This window comes from Rhea americana, unplaced genomic scaffold, assembly GCF_003343005.1.
Source record: "Rhea americana isolate MKP2758 unplaced genomic scaffold, rheAme1 scaffold_299, whole genome shotgun sequence".
Taxonomy (NCBI): domain Eukaryota; kingdom Metazoa; phylum Chordata; class Aves; order Rheiformes; family Rheidae; genus Rhea; species Rhea americana.
This window is the reverse complement of record NW_028186422.1, coordinates 506571-530300: the sequence shown is the minus strand read 5'-3', so window position 1 is coordinate 530300 and position 23730 is coordinate 506571. Positions and strand designations below refer to the sequence as shown.

General features: G+C 34.5%; 1 protein-coding gene across 1 annotated transcript in view; it reads right to left on the bottom strand.

The window, feature by feature from the left end:
• CSMD1 (CUB and Sushi multiple domains 1) overlaps positions 1-23730 on the bottom strand; it is a 626201-nt gene that overhangs the window by 245354 nt on the left and 357117 nt on the right. Inside the window, exons 22-23 of the mRNA XM_085309436.1 lie at positions 8295-8464; positions 5893-6049 (exon numbers count right to left, since the gene is read on the bottom strand). Coding sequence (XP_085165562.1) covers positions 5893-6049; positions 8295-8464 — 327 coding nt within the window. The remainder of the gene's footprint in view (positions 1-5892; positions 6050-8294; positions 8465-23730) is intronic.

Here is a 23730-nt window from a genome sequence, read left to right as displayed (position 1 = left end):
CCTGCCTGCTGCACTTCTGCTCAGGTCTCCTTGGTTTGGCACTCCAGCTTCCCTCRTTATGAACTGCAATCATGGAAACRTGAGAGGTGCCAATCTATTCTTTTCCTACTCTCTTCTTCCCTCCTCCTCCAGTCTGGCTTTTACCTCCTTGGTATTACAACTAAACAGCAATATCCTTGTTTACTCAGGCTGYGCACAGGACAGCACAGAGAATAGGACGTAAAGTATTCACCTCCATCCCGATACCGAACCACTGAGAGCACTCATTAAAGAGCAATACTTTTGAGTGCTCATTCACAAGGTTGGGCTTATTCAAGTGCTCTACATGCAAAATCTAGCTACTTGAAAATTTATACCTTCACAAGTTTGGGTAAATTTTCTTGGGATGGATAAAAGGCCAGATTAGAACACAAATATTAGTATGACAGCATTTTCTTCACCAAAGTATAGGATAAATTTTTTTTTCAATTAAAAAGTTAACAAAATTCTTTATATGCATCAAACAAACTGTTTTTCCTYGTTCCCATTTCAGAAAAAAAGATTACTGAGCTATTTGGCAGCTACTCTGTCTATCAAAGCTGTCCTCAACAGTCTTGGTGATTAAAAGAGAGTCTTTCAATGAAAAGTGGCAAACAACCTTAAAAATACAGACTATTGCAAGACTGACATATTCTAAGTGGACTTTTTTTTTTTTAATTATAAGCTTTCTGGAGTAATCTAAAGGATTTTTTTTTAAAAAAAAATAATAATCTGATTTTCTTTCCAGAAAAGTTTCGGAAAATTAAAATATAGCTTTAAAAATACATATTATAGAATACTGATTGTGATGATATGAAATGTATGCTTAAATTACATGCAAAATCTCTGAACAGTTTACATTTGCAAAAGAGATCTTCATGTTTTCTGTTTACTTGGTAATAAGATGAAGGGGTTTCTTTTCTTCAGTTTTGGGGCACTGGATCTTTGGTTCAAGGCAAAAACTTGACATGTAAACAGGCAATTATATGATATGTATATTGAGAAATAGGTACATAATAGCATCAGGGGATTTTTGTTTTTAAAAACAAACCCTTTAAGTACTAGTTTTATGCAAATTATGTTTTAGACTGTACARTCTGGTAAATCACCTCTTCCACTAGATAGAACCAAGCAGAGGAAGAAGTGTTTAATGAAATCCTTAAGAAATTGAATCTAATTTAATTCTGAATTGAAGAAGCAAAACACAGGTATTTTAAAATTTACCAATTTGAAAATCCTAAGAAAGATTTTTGTAATTCAAATACTGAATGACTCATGCATTTTTTTCCATGCTTTAAGACTTAATGAATGTAAATTCATTCTAATCTGGTGAAAATTTTTGATACAGAATAAAATTTTTAAATGTTCCTCGATAATGTGCACCTGAATAGATACATCATTCAGTACATAAATGAAACATGGCTTTAAGAACGAGGCTGGACTTTGTAAGTATTGAACATACTGGAAGCAGAAGACAGTTTTCTTTCATGGAGAAAAACATGAAGTAATAAAATGTGATCATGTTATTAAACACGATATCATAATTAATGTGCACAGGTAGGCTGTATTACAATTTCAAATGGATCTCAATTCTGGTTTTTATTGAATTCTTAGTTCTCAATTTTGCAATTTTAACTTTATTTTAGTGTAGTTTTTCTATGCATGTAATAGTTTAGCTTAACCTGGGGTTAGACATAATTTACTGCTATTAAAATGACTTCTGAAAGTCTTTACATAGTATATATAGGTTGGCACGTATTCATTTAATGATTTATGCCTTTTGTTTGTCGGCTTTAAATTTTGTCTTACATTTTTACTGCAGTGTGTGAAGGTTCTCTAATTAGTTACTGAAAAGAAACTACAAGAGCTTCTTTTCATTATTGGCTTATTCTTCTCAACTGACAAAATATGGCCTGAGGCAAAGCCACTATTTTCAGAATTTGAGTCTGTTTATGTGCAAGGATAATTGACCGAGTCTGTAGCTTCAGAACATTATTTTAACTGACATTCTTCTAACCTTTTCAAGTACTGTACAATAGGAAATAAACTGAATTAAATTTCAATTCAGGATTCTACTAAATTAATTTCCATGTATAAATCATTTATCTAAATGTATCTAATTTAGATTCACCTTCCATGTTCTACCTCTCCCCAGCCCTTGAAAGATGTAGTCATAGAAAATGTTTATAACTCAAAACTTAAACTGAAAATTAGGACTAAATCTTCAGCAACAACAGAATTGTGTGAATGTCAAACCAGCATACCATGTCTGAGAAATGTGTTTCACAATCTGCTTTCTCAATCTGGAGCATGTATCTTGAAATGAATGAAAAGAATGTTGTACAAGAGCTAAATATACATACTAAATACAGAGGATGACAAATACAAATAAAAATATTAAAAGTACATCCTTTAGAAATCCAGATCACGAATAATCCTACTTTTTTTTTTTCTTTTTGCTAAAATTGATATAATTTGTTGAAGTCTAAATTCAAAATTGAAAAGTTCAAGGAACTTGGTGAAAGCCAACAGGTCTTTGGAGAGGCCGGAGAGCAACTTTACACAGTGCTAATGTTCCCGGCACATCACAATTTGGGCATATGTGTCTTACCGGAAATAGACAACTTTTCTTCTTTGTTTCTGCTGTTTTTCCTCCTCTGGTAGATTCAGATTCTGACAGTGCTCAAATCACAGTTTCACTGATTCTTAGGCATACRCACCTTCCTTATCAAGCTCAGGCTAAGCTATTAACAATGTCAACTACTGTCTCAATATTTTTGAAACAGTTTCCTTAAGCATAATAACTGTAACTTTAGCACTCGGTCAATCACAAGATGTTCTAGTTTCTTAAAAGATTACAGATTTCAGCACAATTCTTTTCTCTAAAATATCCTCCGCCCCGTATGCTAAACCCATTTCCTTCAAGTCTTCTCATAGTTACTGATCAAAGAATGAAATTACTATAATTCCTAGTATAATTCACCATTGTTCTTACCCTGAAAGAATTTTCTATATAATAGATTTTATTAGAACTTGAATTTTCCATAGATTTCATTTTAAGATCTGCTTATGTTCTGATTTCTGCAATTTATACAAACTAACCAGATTATAAATTTATCGAAATGTTTTATTATTTCACTAATGAGTTATTGAAAATAGAAATAAAAGTTTCTTTCTTCCACATTTCAGTTCTCATATATTTTTACCCTTTTCTATTGTTGCATTTGTAAATTTAGCAGAATTAACATGTTAAAAGAAGAAAAAAGTGGTTGCACAGAACTGGAACAGTAACCTTGAGATTAGTCTTTTTAATAGCATATTACAATGGTTCTAAAATTCATATTTCTCAGCTGCAATATTGTTAATTTTTATAGGATTAATAGGAAAAAAAGCACTAAAACTAACTATTAAAGGCAGCTGATATATTCCTTGATAGTAGCCAGAATTCAACAATCAGGTAGGAGATAATCAGAATGATTTATCACTAGATTTATTAAACCATCAAAATTTCCAGCTCTTTTAACAGTTTTATAATATTTATTAGGAAATTTCACTCACCTAGCATATTTATTTCTCATTTCCTTCCGTGTAACCACATTTTACCACTCTTTTTTCATTATTTCAGTAGTTTAAAGTACCTGGTATTATATCTCAATCATCTGATAAGTGGCTAAATAAACTGCAGAGTTATCTTTCAGGAAGCTAATTCTAGCAGTAAACTACACTTCATTAATCCAAACAAGTAATTTTTCATTTGGTATTTGATGTACACACCAAACACAGACACATCCATTTCGTAACTGCATTGGAACTGCATCACAGAGCCCAATGCCATGCAACAGTGACAGACATTGCTAGTATGTCTCATCTCAAAATACTGCTAGGACTGCTAGGACTTTTTGCAAAAAGAATGAGACTGAATGCTGTGACCATGCTTCAAAGCATCCCAAAGGAATGCATCTTATGCTTGTATTTGTTTACAAATAGTGAGAAGCCCCATGCTGCAAGGTTTTGAAGTAACAAAAAATGTGAGTTATTGTCACAGCTGATGCAAACCATCTGGTTAAATGGTCACTGTCTCACAAATCTGACTTCTTGAAAATACATATGCAAAGTAATAAATTAGGCTGTATTTACAAATAAGGGACTATATCATGTGAGAGTAGGTAGGACAAAAAGTCATCAGAGGTAAACATTTCAACATAAATTGCTGCAAAATGATCACATATGATATAACAAATGTATTTGGTAACAAAAAAATGAAAATCTTAAGTAGAAGTAGGAAAGTCATCTTGCCTCTATACACAGTCTTGTTAAGATTACTACTAGAAGAGTGTGTCAAGCTCTGTGTACAAACTTCAGGCATTATGAAAATACTTGAGAGAACTTAGAGATTCAAAACTGATCAAATAGCTGGGGCAAAAAGAACTTAAGGTATGAGGTACTCCATGCTAACTTACTCAGAAAAATTTGGTTCAGGATAGAAAGTTTTATTAGAATTGCAAGCCAAAATGTAACAAAATCTAGCTATTGGGTGTAAAAATTAAGCAAATTCCATCTTGAAGTGAAAAGCTATTTCTAAACAGTATATGGAACTGATCAATATAGTAGTATTCAAAAGGAACTCATAAACCACCCTTGAAATAACTGTCCTAAAATAAGATTATTTGCTTCATTCCTTTCCATAAAGGAAAAAATTCTGTGATTTGTATGGGCAAATCAAGGTATGCCTTGTGGTTCCTTCTGAACTCTGAAACTTAAATAGAAAAGTATACCCTCTACTAGAAAATTGAAAAGAAAAAAAAGAAAAAAGAAAAAAAACACAGAATACTAGAAGAAGACATTACAGAAAAAATTACTGGTAGATGAAGAATATTTCATCTAGCCAGAATATCCTTCCTTTCCTTAAAAGCATGATGAGATTTCACATTTATCAGGTATAGCAGAAACATAAGGGAAAATAATAGACTGCTGATTCTACAGCAGGCTTCCAATCCAAAGGGAAAGTCAGCAGACACACTGATGTTTTATGAGGAGGTATAACTCCATTTCTGTGCCACAGTTCCTTTAAATACCCTAAGACAAATTTGAAGCATGCTGTTCGGTTCTGCAGGATTGTACAGTACCTCATGGAAGCTGATGCAAAAGTCAATAATTAAAAGGCAAAGGGTACTTCGAAATTCCTTAAAGCCTAAATGGAGTATCTCTTTACATGTGTTGAAAGCAAACTAATTATCTCCAGAGCTCAGGAATACTTTTTAAAGACTCATTGTTTCACCTCCTAAACTATTTTTAATTAATCATTCTCAATTTTGGTGCAAGTGCCACTCAGAGTCTTCCTTGTAATCCCAGTCTCCTGATCATCCTGACTGAGAAGCAGATGAAACTTCTTGTCCTTCCTGTTCACTCAGGTCTCCTTCCAGCCTACCCCAGTCTGGTCTTGACAAGAAGTCCAAAAATATTGAGAGTATGTACTGAGACACGCTTTATTCCTTTTAGTCTCATTTGTACTTTTTTATTTTTATTACTTGACTGCACAAATTGAGCTCCTTTTAAAAGACAGCTCTGCAGGAATTTTCTCCTATAGCACCAATATATTCAACCTATAATACAAAACAATTCACTCATTTTCAAACTCCACTGCTAAGTCTTCAAAACAATAATGTTTTCCTATTTAAGAAAGGTTACAATTTTGATTTTAGTAATATGCTTAAAATATACCTATTCAGTAGTGCAAGCAATAAAAATTTAATCTCATAAATACAGTATAGATGAAAAAACCACTTTTTATCTTTCCATAAGAAATCACTGCAGCTGAGAAATAAATATTTGCCCACAAAACAGTAAACTAGACTGTATCTGTGAGCTACTTACTTGTGTAAGTGAGTTGAAAACCTTGGTCAGTATCAGATCCATTGGTATTAAATTCTATCCACAAATGGTTAGAAGTGCTGTTAAGGATAACTCCCACCATGTCATCTTTGGTGAAGGCTCCCAGAGAGCGGGAAGAACTGTCTTTTCCATCATACACCTGGTAGAAACAAAATCACAGTATAAAACTGAACATCAAATGAAAGTATTTGAAGTATTTTAGTTTATTTTCATACAATACTTCCAAACTTAGCTGTGTATTGCAAATAGTTTCTCAAAAAATGTTGTTTCCATTTAGTGGGGTACATTATCACTTTAAAAATATCTTTCTTGGTTCTGCAGTTCAATGAAATATAGAAAATTTTACCATTGTTAAGGCATTTTATAGTCTTTTTTTTTCTTTTTAGTTTTGTGAGTTTATCTGGAATTAATTTATTATTTATACATGACTATCTTCAGAGATTCATAACTGTGGTTGCTTGCTCTGGTTATATCCTCTTTTAGGCACATGCATACCATCTACTCTCTTTCTTTTCCTTTTTCTTTTTTTCCCCCTTTCTATATGCATGGGAAAGAGATCCGAGCATGTGAAAAACAAAGAAACCTTTAGGTACTCTGGCAAGATCTGCAGCCTGAGTAACTAGGGAGCTGAACATGAACTTCTGGGCTTTATTGTCACAGGGGAGGCAGACAGTGCCAACCGATTTAAAGGACTAATAAATTCAAAGACAACAGRTCCATAGCAGATAATGAAGAGAAGAAGCAGCAAAGTGTTGTCTAACTTAGTCTAACAACTGTGAATGCTGAGGGAGCGGAAGGGGAATGGAGTGGCCAGGCTTGTATGTTTTCCCTAAATAATACTTCCTATTACCATTAGCAGAAACAGAACACTGTGTTAAATGGACCACTTGATCTGACCCAGCAAGGTATTTCTTATGTTCCCGAGATAACAGGCATGATTTTGAGAAACAAACATTTTTTTTCTAGCTGGCTTCCCATGGTAGGTTGTTGGAGTGTTCTGTTTTCAGCTAGCATATTTTAAGCCATCACAAAATGTCTTTTTTTTAGTGCTGATCAAACAGTATCTCCTCATCCTGCATAATAAGACTAGAAAGAGCATTTCACACAGTCTAGAAAAATATGTTACATAAAATAACTAAAGAAATCAGATGCTGAATGTATAAGTTAATAAAATCTGCAAACTAGAATTATCTTAGCCAGGCTATCACTAACATAAACAAATCCAGGAGATAACTTCAAGCATGAACATTCAGTTGTCCACGCTGTTCAGCCCCYAGCACATTTTAAGTCAAGATTTTGGCCTAGGCCAATTGGCAGTCTTCCAGATGATGCATGGGTAAGATTTGGGAGYTTGCATAGGTCAAGAGGTGGTTCCAATGGAACCATCCTGTTTTGGGAGTGGAGAGGGAATAGAGTACATTTTTATAAATGCAAGTTAAGCAGGTTGTGGGAGAAGAGAGTTTAATTGCATAAATTCAAGCTATGCTGTGTCATTTGCCTTCAGAACCAGAGAACAGGCCTTGTAGAATGGACATAGCCATAGTTTTGCCTCTGTTTCTTTAGGATCATCAGGAATAAAGTGACAATTTCTAAGTGTAGATGCTTACAGATCTGCGAAACAAGAAAGTATCTAACAGCTTTTCTCTCAAGCAAATCTTTCTCACATCTCCAGGGAATAGCTCTAAGTATACTTGACATTCACATGAAAGGTTCCAAATGATAATTGAGTTTCTTGAATGTTTGTTCACAATTTTTTAAGAATTTCCTCTTCAGACAGTCTGTGAAGTTATTTATAAACTTAGTATGGTCCAAGCCACTGTGAGATTTATGTACAGTATCTGAGCAKCTCAGTGTGCAATTAAGTTCCCTGTATCTACTGCATCTATTCATACTGAAAATAATTTGGGATCTGCACTGTCAAACCTTGGAACATGGGAGCAATGGGCAATATTGATCACAAGATTGTCCCACCTATTCAATTCTCTTCCCTCTAGAAGAAAAGCTATGAGCCAAGTTCTTGCAGTGATTCATTCAAGGTGCCCATCCAAACATGGAGGAAKTCATTATCAATGATTTTGTTGCCAAAGATGGAGAAAATGCTACTCTTCTGATTGTAGCATTCTGACCATGTTGCAGATTCCTAAAATTTTGCTTATTTCATGGTCAAATCCAGTTTGTACTTACTATCAGCAAATATACAAACGCCTATATTAGTAAAGCCAGTACTTTAAGGGCAGCTCCATAACACATTAAAATGGGTTGCTATGAAGTTCCCAGACAGCAAGATGCTAACTGAATTCTGATTTATTGGATGATTCCAAGTACTAATTAACACTACTTGAGAAATTAGAGAATGGTACAAACTGAAACAATTTTCTTTTTACCTTAACAATATCTCCCTCACGCAGCTGAAAGCTCCTGGCTCTCAGACGGATTCCTTTTCCGGCCTGTGTTTCAATTTTATAGATACATTCATGGTTGTTGTCATAATTAGATGGAAAATTTGGAGACAACAAYGTTCCTTCGTTTCCAGAGACAGTTGCTCCACATTCAGCTACAGAAAATAGGCACATAAAAGAAAAAAAGTGAATTATCCATTTCAAGAAAAAAAGGTTATTTTCAGTAATATTTAGACCAGAAAAATTCTAAAGTACTAGCGGTTATTTAGGAAAACTATATTTCTGTTGAACTTCATCTATTGGACAAACTCCTAAAAAAGCCCTGCAGAGTTGCCATCTCCAGCATTTCACTCGATATGTTTATTATACTCYTTGTTTTCATACTGAAGAAAACTTGGGCCCTTTTATCAAGTTCCTTTTACCTCCAATTTATTCCTTGGTCCTCGAGTAGTCTGATTCCATAAAAACTGGAAGTTTTGTTGAAATATAGTTATTACAGTAGCATCTCGAACAAATGTAACATTGCTTAAACTTAATCTTCTGCTCAGCTTTACAAATAAATATATATTAAAAAAAATATTACAAATAAATATTGGAAAAAAACAGGGAATCAGCTGCTGAGGTTAAAGAATCTGGCAATAAATCGAGAGTATTCAAAAAAGATATTTCCCAATCATGAATAACAAACAAAACCAAGAATCTATCGGCATTAGTTAATAAGGCTAGATAAGAGTAGATAAAGTCTTTTTTGCAGCCATCCAGAATGAGAACTTATAGACAATGTCAGCAATTGAGATTTTTGTAATTGCTCCCTCATAAAGAAAAACATATTGTACAAAAAAAAAAGTGATAGATTCAAGCCTTATTCCAGCCTGTGTGTTCAGTTTGCTTTCTGAATAAAGAGTAAAAAAGTGGAATATAAATTTCAGTAAGCAAACCGAAAACATCCAATGTTAGAAAACTGGTATCCTGTTCAAGCAAACATTTGCGATACTTAAAAACGAGTTAAAAACAACAAATGAAACATAAAATACTAATATTTATACACAATCTTTTCTTTCTTTTCTCTCTCTCTCTCTTTTTTTTTTTTTTTAATACAGATATGCTTGACTGGTATTTAGGTCTCATTGTTCAGCCTAAAGATGAAATGTATTGTGTTCAATCCAAATTTTTACCTGAATATCATTCAGAACTCATTCAGAGCTTGACATAAAGACAAAACAATTAAAATAATAAAAAAGAAATGCAAAATCTGAAAAGAATAGGTTTTTCTTTTTTTTATAGCAAGGTTATTGCTTTAAAAGTTTGGGTCCCCTCTCCGTCTCCATTTCCGTCTCCGTCTCCGTCTCCGTCTCCGTCTCCGTCTCCCTCTCCCTCTCCTTTCTATTCTACTTTCCATGGAGCTTTTCTTAGGCAAAGTGAGGAAGGAAGCCAACAAGAAGCTGGCTGAAGCTCCTTGATTTGTCATATAAGTTAGAGATCACGTTTTATTTCAAAGTAGAGCTTTGTATTCTCCCCTTCCTAAACTTACTTAGGTCCTGAGTCTCACTATTCTGAATAGGCAGARGGGTTGGTTGAAGTATAAGAGCCACTGCCACCAAACTTCAGACAGCTGAATTTTGTGGGGGAGAGGGGRATGTACCAGATACAGCAAGTCTAGCAAGTTTAAAGTCACTTGTTTCAATATTGCAAGGAACATTGGCAGACTGACACAGGAATTAGATTTTTATTTTGATGTCTCTTGCTTCTCTGGTGAAGTCTCTGTCAAATTTGTGATATATATTAAATATGGTTTTATATATTTAAAGATATTTGTGTGTGTGTGTGTGTGTGTGAGAGAGAGAGAGACATGTTTAGACTTATAGCACCTGTGCTTATCATTTTACCTAACATTACAAATTTTATTCATTTGAGTACCTATCTATTGATGAACAATTGCAGATGGCTTCTGTTTGTAAGTAATTATCAAAAATTTTGGCAATAGATGGAGGAAAGCTCTTATCTCATGCAGAAGATCAGGTACGGATGTCTTCTGCTACCAGCTGTTTGTCCAGGTAAAGATCTATGCAAAAATAGTCTTGAATAAATATATCTATGTTCCCTCAGGCTGTACTGGTATCTTATTGTCTATCTTCTTCAAAAATCTAAAATGCAGAGGCCGAAGAARTAAAGGAAAAAAAAGCCTTTYTTTCYTTTTTTTTRCATAATGCTCCTAGAATATTCTACACATTGTTTCAGTGACTGAATGCTAACCAGTAAGACATACGCGGCACAAATAGATATCATAAACAATTTAGACAAAACCCATGAACAGTATTCTCTCTGTCATAATACAAAATTAACATTATATTAAAATTCAAGGAAGATTACCAATGGCAAAAACTTTAAATATGAATCTCAATTAGAAAAATAAAATACAGAAAATTTATATCGTTTTCAAAAGGTACAAATAATTTTCTTATAATAGAAAGATTATACAATGAGATTTCTTGCATCTGGAATTGGATRAACTTCTTTTTTTCAGGAGTTTATCAAAGGATCAAACTATGACAACTGAAATCTGAAAATAATATACTGATATAAAAGATCACAGATGAACGTAGTTACAAAGATCTGGTTAGTAGGTTGATAAGCTTCTAAAGCATAATGCATTCAGGAAGAAGCAGTCATTCTTTCTTTTACATACAATTAATTATTTACTAAAATTCAATTTCATTGCAAAAGTCTTCTAAACCAAGTCTGCACTCACATACCTCCAACCCATCCTATTGAATCATATTTTGTTTTCAGTGCATACTGTCCTTTCTCAGATGACTTGCAAATATCTGACAGCTATGCAATGTTTGGGAAAAACTTCCCTTCTTTATCATACCAAAAGGCTTTTCCTGATTCTGATCAGTGATGTTTCCCAGCCCATCTCATATCTGTGCCAGTGAATCACTGGCACAAACAGCCCCTAGAAAGAGGCTTCCAAAGAAGAACAAGCCCTTCTTTGTCAGCTTCCTTTCCTCAATAGGAAAATTATCTAAGAGATGTGACAGTTCAATTTAAGGTTTTCTTGCCACTTTCCACCACTGTTAAGATATTAAAGTAAGGTCGATTTTAATTGGTTTCCCCAATTTCTTTGCCTGGAGGAGATTCAGGTGACTTTTTTCAGGGAAATGCTGGCCCTATCCATGAAAAGATTTCTTTCTCTCCAGGACATGAGAGCTTTTGGAGATGTGATGTCTTAATGCCTAAAGTCTCTTTTTTACTTATGATCAATGACCATAAATATCATCTAGAATCTCAGAAGAGAAGTCATTAATAGCAGTATGTAGAGCTTATGTTAGGCGGTAGGAAGAGCTTTAGGCACTCTGATGGCCTCTGGGCCCAAATATTTTACACAATGGTACAGCAAATGTCATATTTTTTTTCTATTAAAATATCTGCAGTAGATGATACTCCTCCTCCTTTTCCTACAGCAGTGTAGTAAATAACACATGAAGCCATAATGTGTGACACCTAAATTCAATTCATTCCTCTGCCTCTGGCAATTTAAAAATGCATCTTCTACAACTTCTGCTCCACATAAATAGATTATAAAATCAGTTAGTCACAAAGCRAGCAAATATGGACTAACCTCTTTAGCACAGAGTATGGCATTACACAGGCAAAAGAAGATCACTTCTTCAAGGAAACTAATACATTAAACATTTGAGAAATTCAATTCTAAAATAACCCATGAATCAACATTCATTGTTGTCAATGTGACTACTGAACAACTAGATTAGAAAAATCTGTTCATATTCCCTTCTCTTTCACTGCTTCCAATAAGTTTTTAATTGTTCATGCAAAATGAAACAACAGCCTTTAGCCACATAGGCCAGGCCATTCTGTATAGGGCTACAAAGATGATTAGAGGACAGGAGCATCTATTTTACGAGATGGGCCTATTTAGCCTGGAAAAGATTCTCAATGCCTCATGTCCCTGCATGAGAACCTTCATTTCTGCTTGTATTTATTAAATATAATTTACTGAATAACAAGTATATGCACCTCTCCTATAAAAATCAAGGATATCAACATTAACATCTATATGTCTCCTAATTCTGCAAGCATTAACAAATACAGAATTTACGATGAGAAATAATGTTTATCAATCTTCAAGTAATTATTATGCTATTCTGTTGTCATACTTTGAATGACAATCTTAGATTTTAAAAATTATTGTGAATTTAAGTGAGTAGATATGYGAACATATGCTATCACTGATATCTACTGGATGTACTGTATGCAAATAACATTTTCAGAGTTTGGTTGTTCAATTGTAGCCTTTAAAGGAACAGAATATATTTCATATTACCTTTTTTAAGATTATACTATGTGTTTAGATTAGTAGAATAATAGTAATATAGGTATAATTTAGTAACAAAATCTATTTTTATATTATTTTATAAACAAACATATTTAAATTACAATTTTCTATATAAATGAAAACATAGCACCAACATATAACGTAATACAGATCCCTCCTTGAGTTTTTCCCACTTTTCCTTTTCTTCTGTGACAGTTTGATTTTTCAAGATGCAGTATAAATTGATTCAAAGTTTATAGTTCACTGCTATCAATATGGTCCATGGTACCTCAATGAATTCACTAACTTAAACAGAGAAGATCTACCAATCATCACTTGCATCCTAATATTCTTCTGAATTTACTCAGGTATTTTGAATATATTTTGGAGCAATAATGAAGAAATGGGCAATCCAACAGATTGTTTCAAAAGAAAATATGTGTAAAAATCTGTCCTGAGCGGAATACATATATATATATATATATGTATGTATGTACAACCTAGTAGGAAATTTTATCTGAAGAAAGCAGCAGTCTACTACTACTTTAGAATTCAAAAGAAATCAAAGAAAACTTCAATTCAAAAGGATGGGACAGACTCATCTTTGAAATATGCTCTAGGAGAGACACAGTGGGAGTCTAGTAACTCGTCCACAATTGTTTTGAGACCGAGGGGAGAAAAGAGAGAAAGGCATGTTCTCCCAGAAGCAATATGAAATAAAGACTACACTGTTCTGATGAGACCTATCAAATTAGAAGTTTTATGTTATTTTGATAACTTTGATAACTTTATTAGAAGATCACATGGAGGTGATTAACAGGATATAGACTATAAATAAGAAGTGAGGATGATTTTAATATGAATATTTAGATTGTAAAATAATTTTATTTTAAACATTGTGCAAGAGTACTAAAAAGAACCATATGTTCAATCTATCCCAGACAATATAGTCCTTAATTTGAATTGGAGTTACAAAAGAAACATTTCAACATTAAAAAAAAAAAAAGTATGTGTTAGTATTTCCACTACAAACCACTAGATTTTAAGTGTCTGTAATTTAAAAACAGGGAACATCTTTTTGATGAGCTCAGTGAACATCTGAGCATTCTCAGCTGAGGATGAGAAGTAAGAAGTATTCTCCTTTAAGAATACATCCTTATTTATGCAGCAAAACTGTGCTGTCATTTTAATGCACACTAATTTAATGTAGCTAATTGAAATTAAAATGTGCTTGTAGTGCTACAAGTATCTGTTTGCCCTTTTCTTTCTAAGCAAAGAATAAATTCTCTAAACTAAACTTCTAAACTCTTTCTGTAGAGTTGATTGTAAATATTAAAAAGTTTACTGTCATCACATCTCAATGCTTTGTTATATAGACTAAGCTAGCATGTACTAAAAATAATTTTGCTCTGCAAATGTCAGGTTTTTATATGGTTCTAGTTCAGGGTCTTCAGGCTTCAAGTCTGTCAAACTATGGAAGACAGCCAAACCCTAATATCTAAAATGCAAGGTCACTTATARTCATCTCCTTTAAAAAACAAAACAAACAAATAAAACAATAGGATGTGGTTCTGGGTCTACATTTCAAAAGCAGAACAAGAAAATAAAAGCAGATGAACCTAATTCTCTATTACAACTTTTGAACCTTGTGGGTTTTTAAAGTTTTTATTTATTTATTTATTATTGTGAAATCAAAAGGGTAATAAAGAACAATACATCCACCTGAGAATAATCCAAGAGTATTGTGGAAAACAGCTATGTAACAATTCCCTCAAAGTAAACAGCATTTACTTATTGAGTGTATACTATCTATATTCCAGAGGGAAAAGGTTTCTGAGGAGATGCTATATGCTTCATTTTCACAATAGCGTCTGAATAGTCTCTTGTAACTTTGCTGAGGATTTCAGCAAACTGGAAAATGCTACCTTAATTATTCTTTTTTTCCTTTGCAGTGAGAGCAATCTGTCTGGAACTGATACTTGACTCTGTTCTTTTTTTTAAAAGAGTCACTTAAATTTTATTTACATAAGTAGGGTGTTTTTTTTTCTTCTTTTCTTTCTCTCACCTTAAGTTGGATAAAAGGAAACTGTAGAAGGTAGATCTTTTGAAGATCATCCAGACACTTCCTGAATATGAAAACAGTTTCTACACAACAAACAAAACTTAGGGATTCTTAAAATGCTTTGAAATACAGTTCATGTAAAAAACGTAACATTAACTTTGTTTAGTGGAAAAGTTTGCTCTATTACTTTTCTTCTAGACATCTTGCTAAAAGGCTTGACAGGATCTTAAGCAGTTCTCCAAAGCAGAGATCAAAAAAAAGTTAAATATTAGCAGTTTAAAGGCTTATTTGCACGAAGCTCTTTTACTGAATAGAGAACACCTTTGTTGTATTTACAAAATGCTTTAGGAGTTTATAAAACATGAGAACAATTTGAGCTCAGACTGTTGATAGGTTTTGTTTATCTTTCTATTGGGTAATATTGTAACCCAGTAGGATGTGATACTATCACCAGGGCAAAAGGGATCACAGATGAAGCTGAACACAGTATGTTCTGTGCAAGAGCAGAATTGCCTGACAATGAAGTATAAAGATAACATCYCTACACTGTTCTTCTTTTCAAGATAAAGCAGCCTTAAAATGCAGAAAGAAAGCAAAAGGAGGACCTCAGGCAATTGTTCCTTCTGAATTTAGGTGATTAAGATAAAAGGTCTCCTATCCAAATCACCCCTCCCTTTCATTTTGAAAGTAGAATCAGAGTGCCCACTATGCACCAGCTGGAATCCATTAGTGTTTCCTATTTTTAAAAAAATTTTGAAAGAGAGACAAGTGAAAACTGGAATTATTATACTGCTCTACATTTTGAAGATTCAGCTACACTGGGACTCAGATAGTAATTTAAATAAATCTTCATTTTTATGTCAAACGGTGACAGACAAGGATTCAGAAAAGGTAAACACTCTGCAGTTGTGTTCCTAAAAATGCAATGATATGAAGAAATTGAGAGATACAAGATGAAGAAACTCAAATTAAAAAAAAATCATTAAATAACTTCAAGTAAGTTATATGAATTAGAAATCTACTTAAAGATTTAACAACTTAAATATGACAGCAGTTAAATACAGTTTTCCCAAAAATGGTGGATCCTGGATACATACACATCCTTCACATTGCCTGAGGATGCAGAAATTCAAATGCTGATGCTATTGAAGATTTTCTGCACATGAGCAGCTATAAATAACTTAAATGAGAACTCTCTCTGCATAAATGCTAGCTAAAAATGAATAACACTTTTCAAATTTGGTTTGACTTCTCAAAGATAAACTCAAATTGAAATTTTATGCTACAGAGAATTTAAAGAAAACAAAGAATGCCAAATCTCAAGAGTCTCAAAAAATCTCCAGYGCTATTCAGGCTAAACAAAATTCTCACACTTCAGTCTCCATGGAAATTAACTTCATGCTACAACATGACAAAGTATATTAAATATAATTCACTATTTTGCAGTGATAGTASTAAACTATTAAAAAGAAATAACTTATTAGAAAGTGTCAGCAATTATTTTAGCATTCTATCATTAACTATTCATATACTATTTACTATAACAACTGAACATGATAAATTAATGTGATTTTAATATAAGTATCAGTGAACAGTACCTCAGTGAAGGTTTTGGTCAAATACAGTATTAATGTGCTATTAAAAATCAAGTGCTCTATAAAATTTAATTAAAGAGTAACACTATTTAAATTTGAAACACAAATATCAAGTAGCTGTTTCTTTTCAGCTTCAGGCTTGAAGTTTGTCATAGCTTGTTTTAGGAACACTCTATAAAGACGAAATAAATTGCTAATAGAGGACAGAGAAGTAATATAGRTAAAAAATACACTATTCAGGACAAGTTTATTATACTGATACATAATTCTTAGATCCCATGCAACGCTTACCCTGAAAGGCTAGTCTGAATTGAATGAGTTAATATTAGTGTATTGATAATATTTTTCATGCTATGTCCTAGACAAAGATTTATAACAGAGTCTAAAGGAGACAGGAACAGGTAAAACACAGGCAAACAGACAGAAGCAGCATGCAAATCAAATATAAAAAATCATGGCAAAACTAGGAAAGGAGATTTGAAGAACTAACTCAAACTTTTCTTCTCATTATCATGGGATGTCCTAGTGTCTAAATCTGAGAAGAAGTAATAAAAGTGTTTAGTTATTTGCCTTTTTTTGTGAACAGGAGGAACCAATCATCTATAGTAATAAAGGCAGTTCTACAGCCACAATGTTGAGCACAACATTGCCAAGATATTAATCAGYTAAAAGAAAATGATTATTARATATAATCAAGTATTTACATTTTCTTGTCTTATAATTTCTTGATTCTGCAATTTTGCAGTTAATGTGACAATATAATGGCATAAGCTAAATTTATTAAATTTATTAAATTTATTAAATTTACAGCAAAGCTCAATCTTCTGTTATCTGATAAGCATACATTATTGTAATCAGTTAAAAGAAAATGATTATTAAATATCACAGAATCACAGAACCAAAAAGGTTGGAAGGGACCTCTGGAGATCATCTAGTCCAACACCCCTGCTCAAGCAGGGTCATCTACAGTATGTTAGACAGGATTGTATCCAGGCAGGTTTTGAGTATCTCCTGAGAAGGAGACTCCACAACCTCTCTGGGCAACCTGGGCCAGGGCTCTGTCACTCTCACAGSGAAGAAATTCCCCCTCACGGTCAGGCRGAACTTCCYGTGCTTCAATTTCTGCCCATTGCCTCTTGTCCTGTCACATGGGACAACTGAAAAGAGTTTGTCCCCATCCCCTTGRCACCCTCCCTTCAGGTTCTTATACACATTGATAAGATCCCCCCTCAGKCTTCTCTTCCCCAGGCTGAAGAGGCCCAGCTCTTGCAGCCTTTCCTCACAGGGCAGGTGCTCCAGCCCTCTGATCATAGTTGTAGCCCTACGCTGGACTCTCTGCAGTAGCTCCATGTCTCTGTTGTAGTGGGGAGCCCAGAACTGGACACAGGACTCAAGATGAGGCCTCCTGAGGGCTGAGTAGAGGGGCAGGATCACCTCCCTCGACCTGCTGGCAATACTGTTCCTAATGCACCCCAGGAGACCATTGGCCTTCTTGGCCACAAGGGCACATTGCTGGCTCATGGTCAACCTGTCATCCACCAGCACTCCCAGGTCCTTCTCTGCAGAGCTGCTCTCCAGCAGGTCAGCCCCCAGCTTGTAYCTAGGGTTATTCCTCCCTAAGTGCAGGACCCTGCACTTGCCCTTGTTGAACCTCAGCAGGTTCCTCCCCACCCAACTCTCCAGCCTGTCCAGGTCTCTCTGAATGGCAGCACAGCCTTCAGGYGTGTCAGCCACTCCTYCCAGCTTSGTRTCATCAGCAAACTTGCTGAGGAAAATCAATATAATCAAGTATTTTCATTTTCTTCATTTTCTCTTGATTCTGTGATTTTGCAATTAATGTGACAGAATACGATGGGGAACTAAATTTTGAACCTAAACTTGTTTTATAGCAAGACTGTATCTTCTGTGATATGAGAAGCATACGTTATTCTACTGTTCCTCTCTGAGAGTAACAAATAAAACAAGGTGAAATGGCAATCCCTGAGATGTATTTTGCAAAGTGAGAAGGTTGCTATAAGTGGGCACTGTACCTTGCAATTCACTGCAAAGGTCCCTTCACTCTCACAGGTTTCTACAGGACACTTTTCACAAATAGGAAGGAAGGAAAAAATGGCTCACCTTTTCARCACTTCATCCACACATTATAGCATACCATAAAAGAATACCAAAAGTAAAAGATTCATTTACACACTTGTTAGATCATTAGAAATGATAACACCAAATTTGAAAAAGCACTAGATGATTCAAGTGATCTAGCATTCAAAACTTCCGTGTAAACTCCTTTCTTACCCCTCTTCTCCTGCAAGCCCTCCTAAGCAGTCATCTATCTCTTGAAATGTGTATACTCACTGGGTATCTTCTGTTTCACAACACATTTCTGCTTTTGCACATACCCCATTTCCCACAAGAATGAGAAGCTATTTACTATTGGAATCTACTAATTAAACAGAACAGTATTTAACTTCTCTCAGTGTTGACAAAGCCATGTCAGCGTGCAGAAGGGAATATGAGATTCATGAAGGCAGGGACAGCATCCTGCACTGTCAAATGTCAGTGAAACCTCAGGAGTATGGCACTGAGGTGGGAGAATGTGTATTTCTGTGGRTGAGGGAATATTTTATGGATTCTAGCTCTATTTATAATTTATCGACTGACATTACATTCAATTTAAAAACAAAAGCTATTCTAGAATTAGAATCCATAACAGGGGACTGCTTAGTTTTGCATAAAGTACCCTAACTAGAGTTACGCTCTCACTTATAGGAATGCTTCCTCTCTTTACCTTTGTGTCTTTCTATTCCTTTGTAAACAGCAGCACAACTTCAGTATGGAGATGGTGGAAAGCTCCCACCTAGTCTACCTTAAAGCAGAGTGGAAGCGAAGAAAATCACCATGAAAAGTATGGATTTGATTTGCTACATAAGGTCTAGGAAATCCACTTTAGACACAATCGTCCCAGATGAGTTGTGTCGCTCCTGCAAAAAAAAAGGCTGGTGAAGATGGCAAGAGTGTAGTTAAAACCACTTTTCTGGAAGGATCTGATTACGACATTGTTCCTTAGGTAGACTTCAACAGACTTAGGAGTTGTTCCACTTCATTTCTATATCCCAGTAATCACCAAGCTTCTGTGACTGGCATAACTTTGGGGATGTACAGAAGTACGTGACTGCCTAGGAGCATCACTCTTGGTTATGTATACACTTAAGAGGGACCAGCCCACTAAAAGGTTGGCTTTGCACTCAAGAAACAGTGATCAGCTGTGAAATGTAAATGAAACTGTAATAGAATTGCATAATTATAGGTAGGAAAAAAAGATTTGTTGGTGGAAGAAAAAAGTGAAAATAGTATCTTGGGCAGTTTTGTTCAAGTAGTCATGAAATAAGTATAAATGCATACCTTTGTGTGAAAGTAAATGTGAAATATGTTAAAGTAAATAATAAATTGTGAATAAATTGCAATTATCATTGTAATTCTTATCATTATCTATAGGAATTTGTTCCTAATTCCATTAATTCTGTGTGTCTTACACACAGTTCCAAAATAGCAGTGTTATTCTCTCAATTCCCTTCAATCATAAGTTCCCCTCAATTACACTAAATTTTGAGAGRAAGAATAAAAGAGAACACTCTGAATGTACATTTAGACAACGTATTTCAAACTGTAGTTACATAAGGGTAGTCAGCCAATTTTTCTCCTTCAAAAGATTGTCTATGTCCTTCATATTGTGGGTGATTACAGACAGCAATTGCTATAGAATACTTCTTGGAGCGTTCTCAAAGTCACTAGTTAAGTACAGACTGCAGGATAACTTCTGAATACAACCACTGTCTCCAGAAAGAGAGGAAATAGTACTTCTGTGTGAAAGATAAGCCTTTCATCTGCAGATATTAACTACTAGCATATTTGACAGGGAAGTCATCATTGTTACTTCAGTCCTTCTGAGTAAACTTTTATAGGAAATTAAATTTCTTTATGAATGACCAACTAGCTTTCTGGTAAACAACTAAATACAGAATATAAAATTCTCTGTGAGGTGACTGGCAGTTCCAATCTTTTGACAGTGGGTATAAAGAGGTGTGGAGAAAGGGGACCCTCCTTAAAAGCCACCTCACACCAACAAAAACTATCAGAATTCACCTCACAGCTAAGGTATGGAGAGCTGCTTTCACAAAAGAAGTACAACTTTAACAGAGAAAAAAAAAAGTTAATCTGCTGATATTTGGGGAAATCACACTCCACCTTGGGTCATATTGTCATATTTTTTAAATGGCGCAAGAGGGGACTAGCCCTAGGTTCCTGGACCTTCTCCAACATTTTTAATTTAACAGTAAGGCTTTTTTCATAAGCAAGTTTAGTAATGAGCAGGTGGCTGCAGGCACAAAGGGAGAGTGATCTAATTGGAGGCTGCACTCAGAAATAGAGTCTTTAACCAGAGCAAAACTCTAGCTTGACTCATCAGAACTCTATTCATACTGAGCTGGAGGAACACTGCATAGCCATTTGAGCTGCGCAGTGCATGGCACGGCTGCAAAAAAACATTAAAATCATTGCAACTGAACCAACGAAATGGTCAGAAGGTACACAAAGCAGCTAAATTTGAAGGGTTCTCATCTTGAATGTGATGGAAATGATCATGAAAATAAATACTATCATATGCTCCAGAAGCACTGAAATGTCCTTGTTAATATGTAAATGCTGGTGTGTACATACCTTGCACATGAGTTTGGTCAGCATCGAAATGACAGTGAGGAAGAAAGAATCTAGAGGCTATAGAATCCAGTAATGTACTTATGAATTTGTGCCACAGAACTGAGACTAGATCTGATTTCTGAACATGCACTTTAAAATCAACAGATTTCAGTTCAAGCAGGGTTTCTTCTCACTCTTTTGAGAAAGAAGTTGTTTCTGTCTGAACTATTCATCAGAGTAAGAGAATATCTTCACTCTTAATGTCTTAGGTGCCATGATACAACAAACAGGATCTCTGCAAATGTTCTTGGTGTTGTGAAAAATTCACACGACAGGAGCTTTAACAGAAGGGTAATGAACATGTCTTTCTCTCTCAGTTTCACTCAATTGCTTGGCAAAGAGCTTCTTTCCCCACATTTTTCTGTATCAAAGTTATCTTCTAACTTTTCTTCTTAAAAGGATCTCCTTTAATACTCTTTGATTTCCCATATTTATAGCTTTTTCTCCTTTTTTTGTTTCATCACAAGGGTGGCTTTAAAAGAATCCCTTTTAGAGACTATTTTCTTATTGGACTACTCCTTTACTTGACTTTAAGGGCTGCAACCTCACAAACTGGAATTATGAATTTAAGCACACCAAAAGCTAAAATGGACAATCAGAAATACCATTGGGTATACCTTTCCCCCAAATCAGTGTGCTCCTTCATAGATCTACCAGGAAAACATACCATTTCTCAATCAAAGCCTGCCTCTTGTCATACTTGGCTGTGAAGCAGAGAGGTACCTAGAAATATTCCTATGTTATTGGCTATTTTTCTATACTGCTTAGAACAGAAAGGATTATGGCCGTCTTCACTCTCTCTGAAACTTTCTGGCACATTGGTAACAAGAAGGGCTTGCTGAATACTGGCTCCTCTGTCTTGGCACCACTCAATCTCTTAGAGAAAGGGATAAGCACACTGAGAGCATATGTAAGTCTCAAGATCTTGGCTTTATACACATTTCTTTGAGAACATTTGCTACTTCAGAATACTCTGCACAATATCAGATACATGTTAAACCCTCCTTTCTGGATTTATATGACTTGGAAGTGATTCTTGACTTTCTAATTTCTGTGTTACATCTATAATCTGCTACTTTATTTTCTTAACAAAATTTTAGAGAAATTTTTATATTTGAACCACTTCAGACTCAAAATTCTCCTAAGAAGCCAACTCTTGATTGCTGAAGACAAAGTATATTAACAAGAAAAAAACAAATAGCCCTGAATCCTTTTCTGGATTCAGCCAATGTCACCAAAGGAAAGGTCACAAGAACAAAGGTTTCTGGGTAGCTGAAGCCACTCTCATTGTGGCTTCACTTCACACTATTTATTCATTAATTTAAAACAGCAGTGTATATGCCCCAAGACCTTAAAGACACTGATGTATGGGTCACTGTGGTCTTTTACTGCACATCCTTATCTGAACTACTATAATCCCTATATGAGTGTTCTGCAATTTGACATGGCATTTGAGCAGTAACAGCCTTCCCTAGTGTCCTCTTTATCCTTGAGAAAGCCTTGCTCCTTTTTCCAAGACAGCCTCCACAGTCATGAGCAGACTATGCACTACATCAAACACAGAACTCACYATGACTGTATGTTTTTTTTTATCATTTTTTTTCCCTGGAACTCACAAAAAACTCTTTTCTCTAGATCTTATTTTGGAGCCCTTTGTAGAACTATCCTACATTATTAGGTTCACAGACATAAGTATTTATTGACAATGCAAGAAACTCCTCAAATGGAGAAAAATCTTTGAGTAACTGACTCATGGTTAACCAGAGTCCTGCATGTATTAAAGGTACTGTAAATATAACAAATTAAATAGTCAATAGTCAGTATTACTTAAGAAAGAAACCAATCAAAAAGTATCAGAAATGAGATGGCATTCATTTTTTTTTTCCATTTAAGTATTTTTTATCTTTATACATGAGACCTATCTTTGCAATGCTGTATGAGGAATGACTAAATGATTAATACTTGAAGAGGAGCAAAAGTAGAAGTATTGAAAGAGTTTACAACTACTCAGCAAGATGTGTGGAATTACTTCTTACAAATTGACAACATTATTTCAAGTATGTTAGTAGTGATCATTTTAGGTATTTCTTGTACCTAAATATATAAGCCTGGATACTCCTTTTGAGTCAGAGGGAGTACAAGCACAATACAAAGTGTACCACAACTGAAATTCTGAMGACTAACACATCTAGGAAAAGAATCTTCAACATAACACACACAGAGAAAAAGAAGGGCTGATTCAGTTCAATATTTATAGAAAGAAAAAACAAGAATGCACTCCATTGTAACACCATTTGTTTCAAAACTGAACTATGATTACATGGAAGATGTATCTCCCTATCCCTTAATTAAGAAAAAGCAACCAGAAAAACCTCCTCCAAAAAATCTGTCGCTTACAGGGCTTTTCACCCCAAATCAGATAGATTATTTATCTAGACAGAAAAGAGAAACATGTCTGAAGAGTACATAAGAGCTTGGATTCTGGGAATACTATGCATTCTTTAAATACCTCAGATAAATCATTACACAGACTTTAAAATTAATATGTACAGATATTATTATAAAAAAACCCACAAATTAAACCACACAAAACATGAAAGTTGTTTTATGAAAAGGCAAAGTGCTGGACAAATATAACAGACTGAGATAAAAGGTCTACTTAGATATACTATTCTGGTT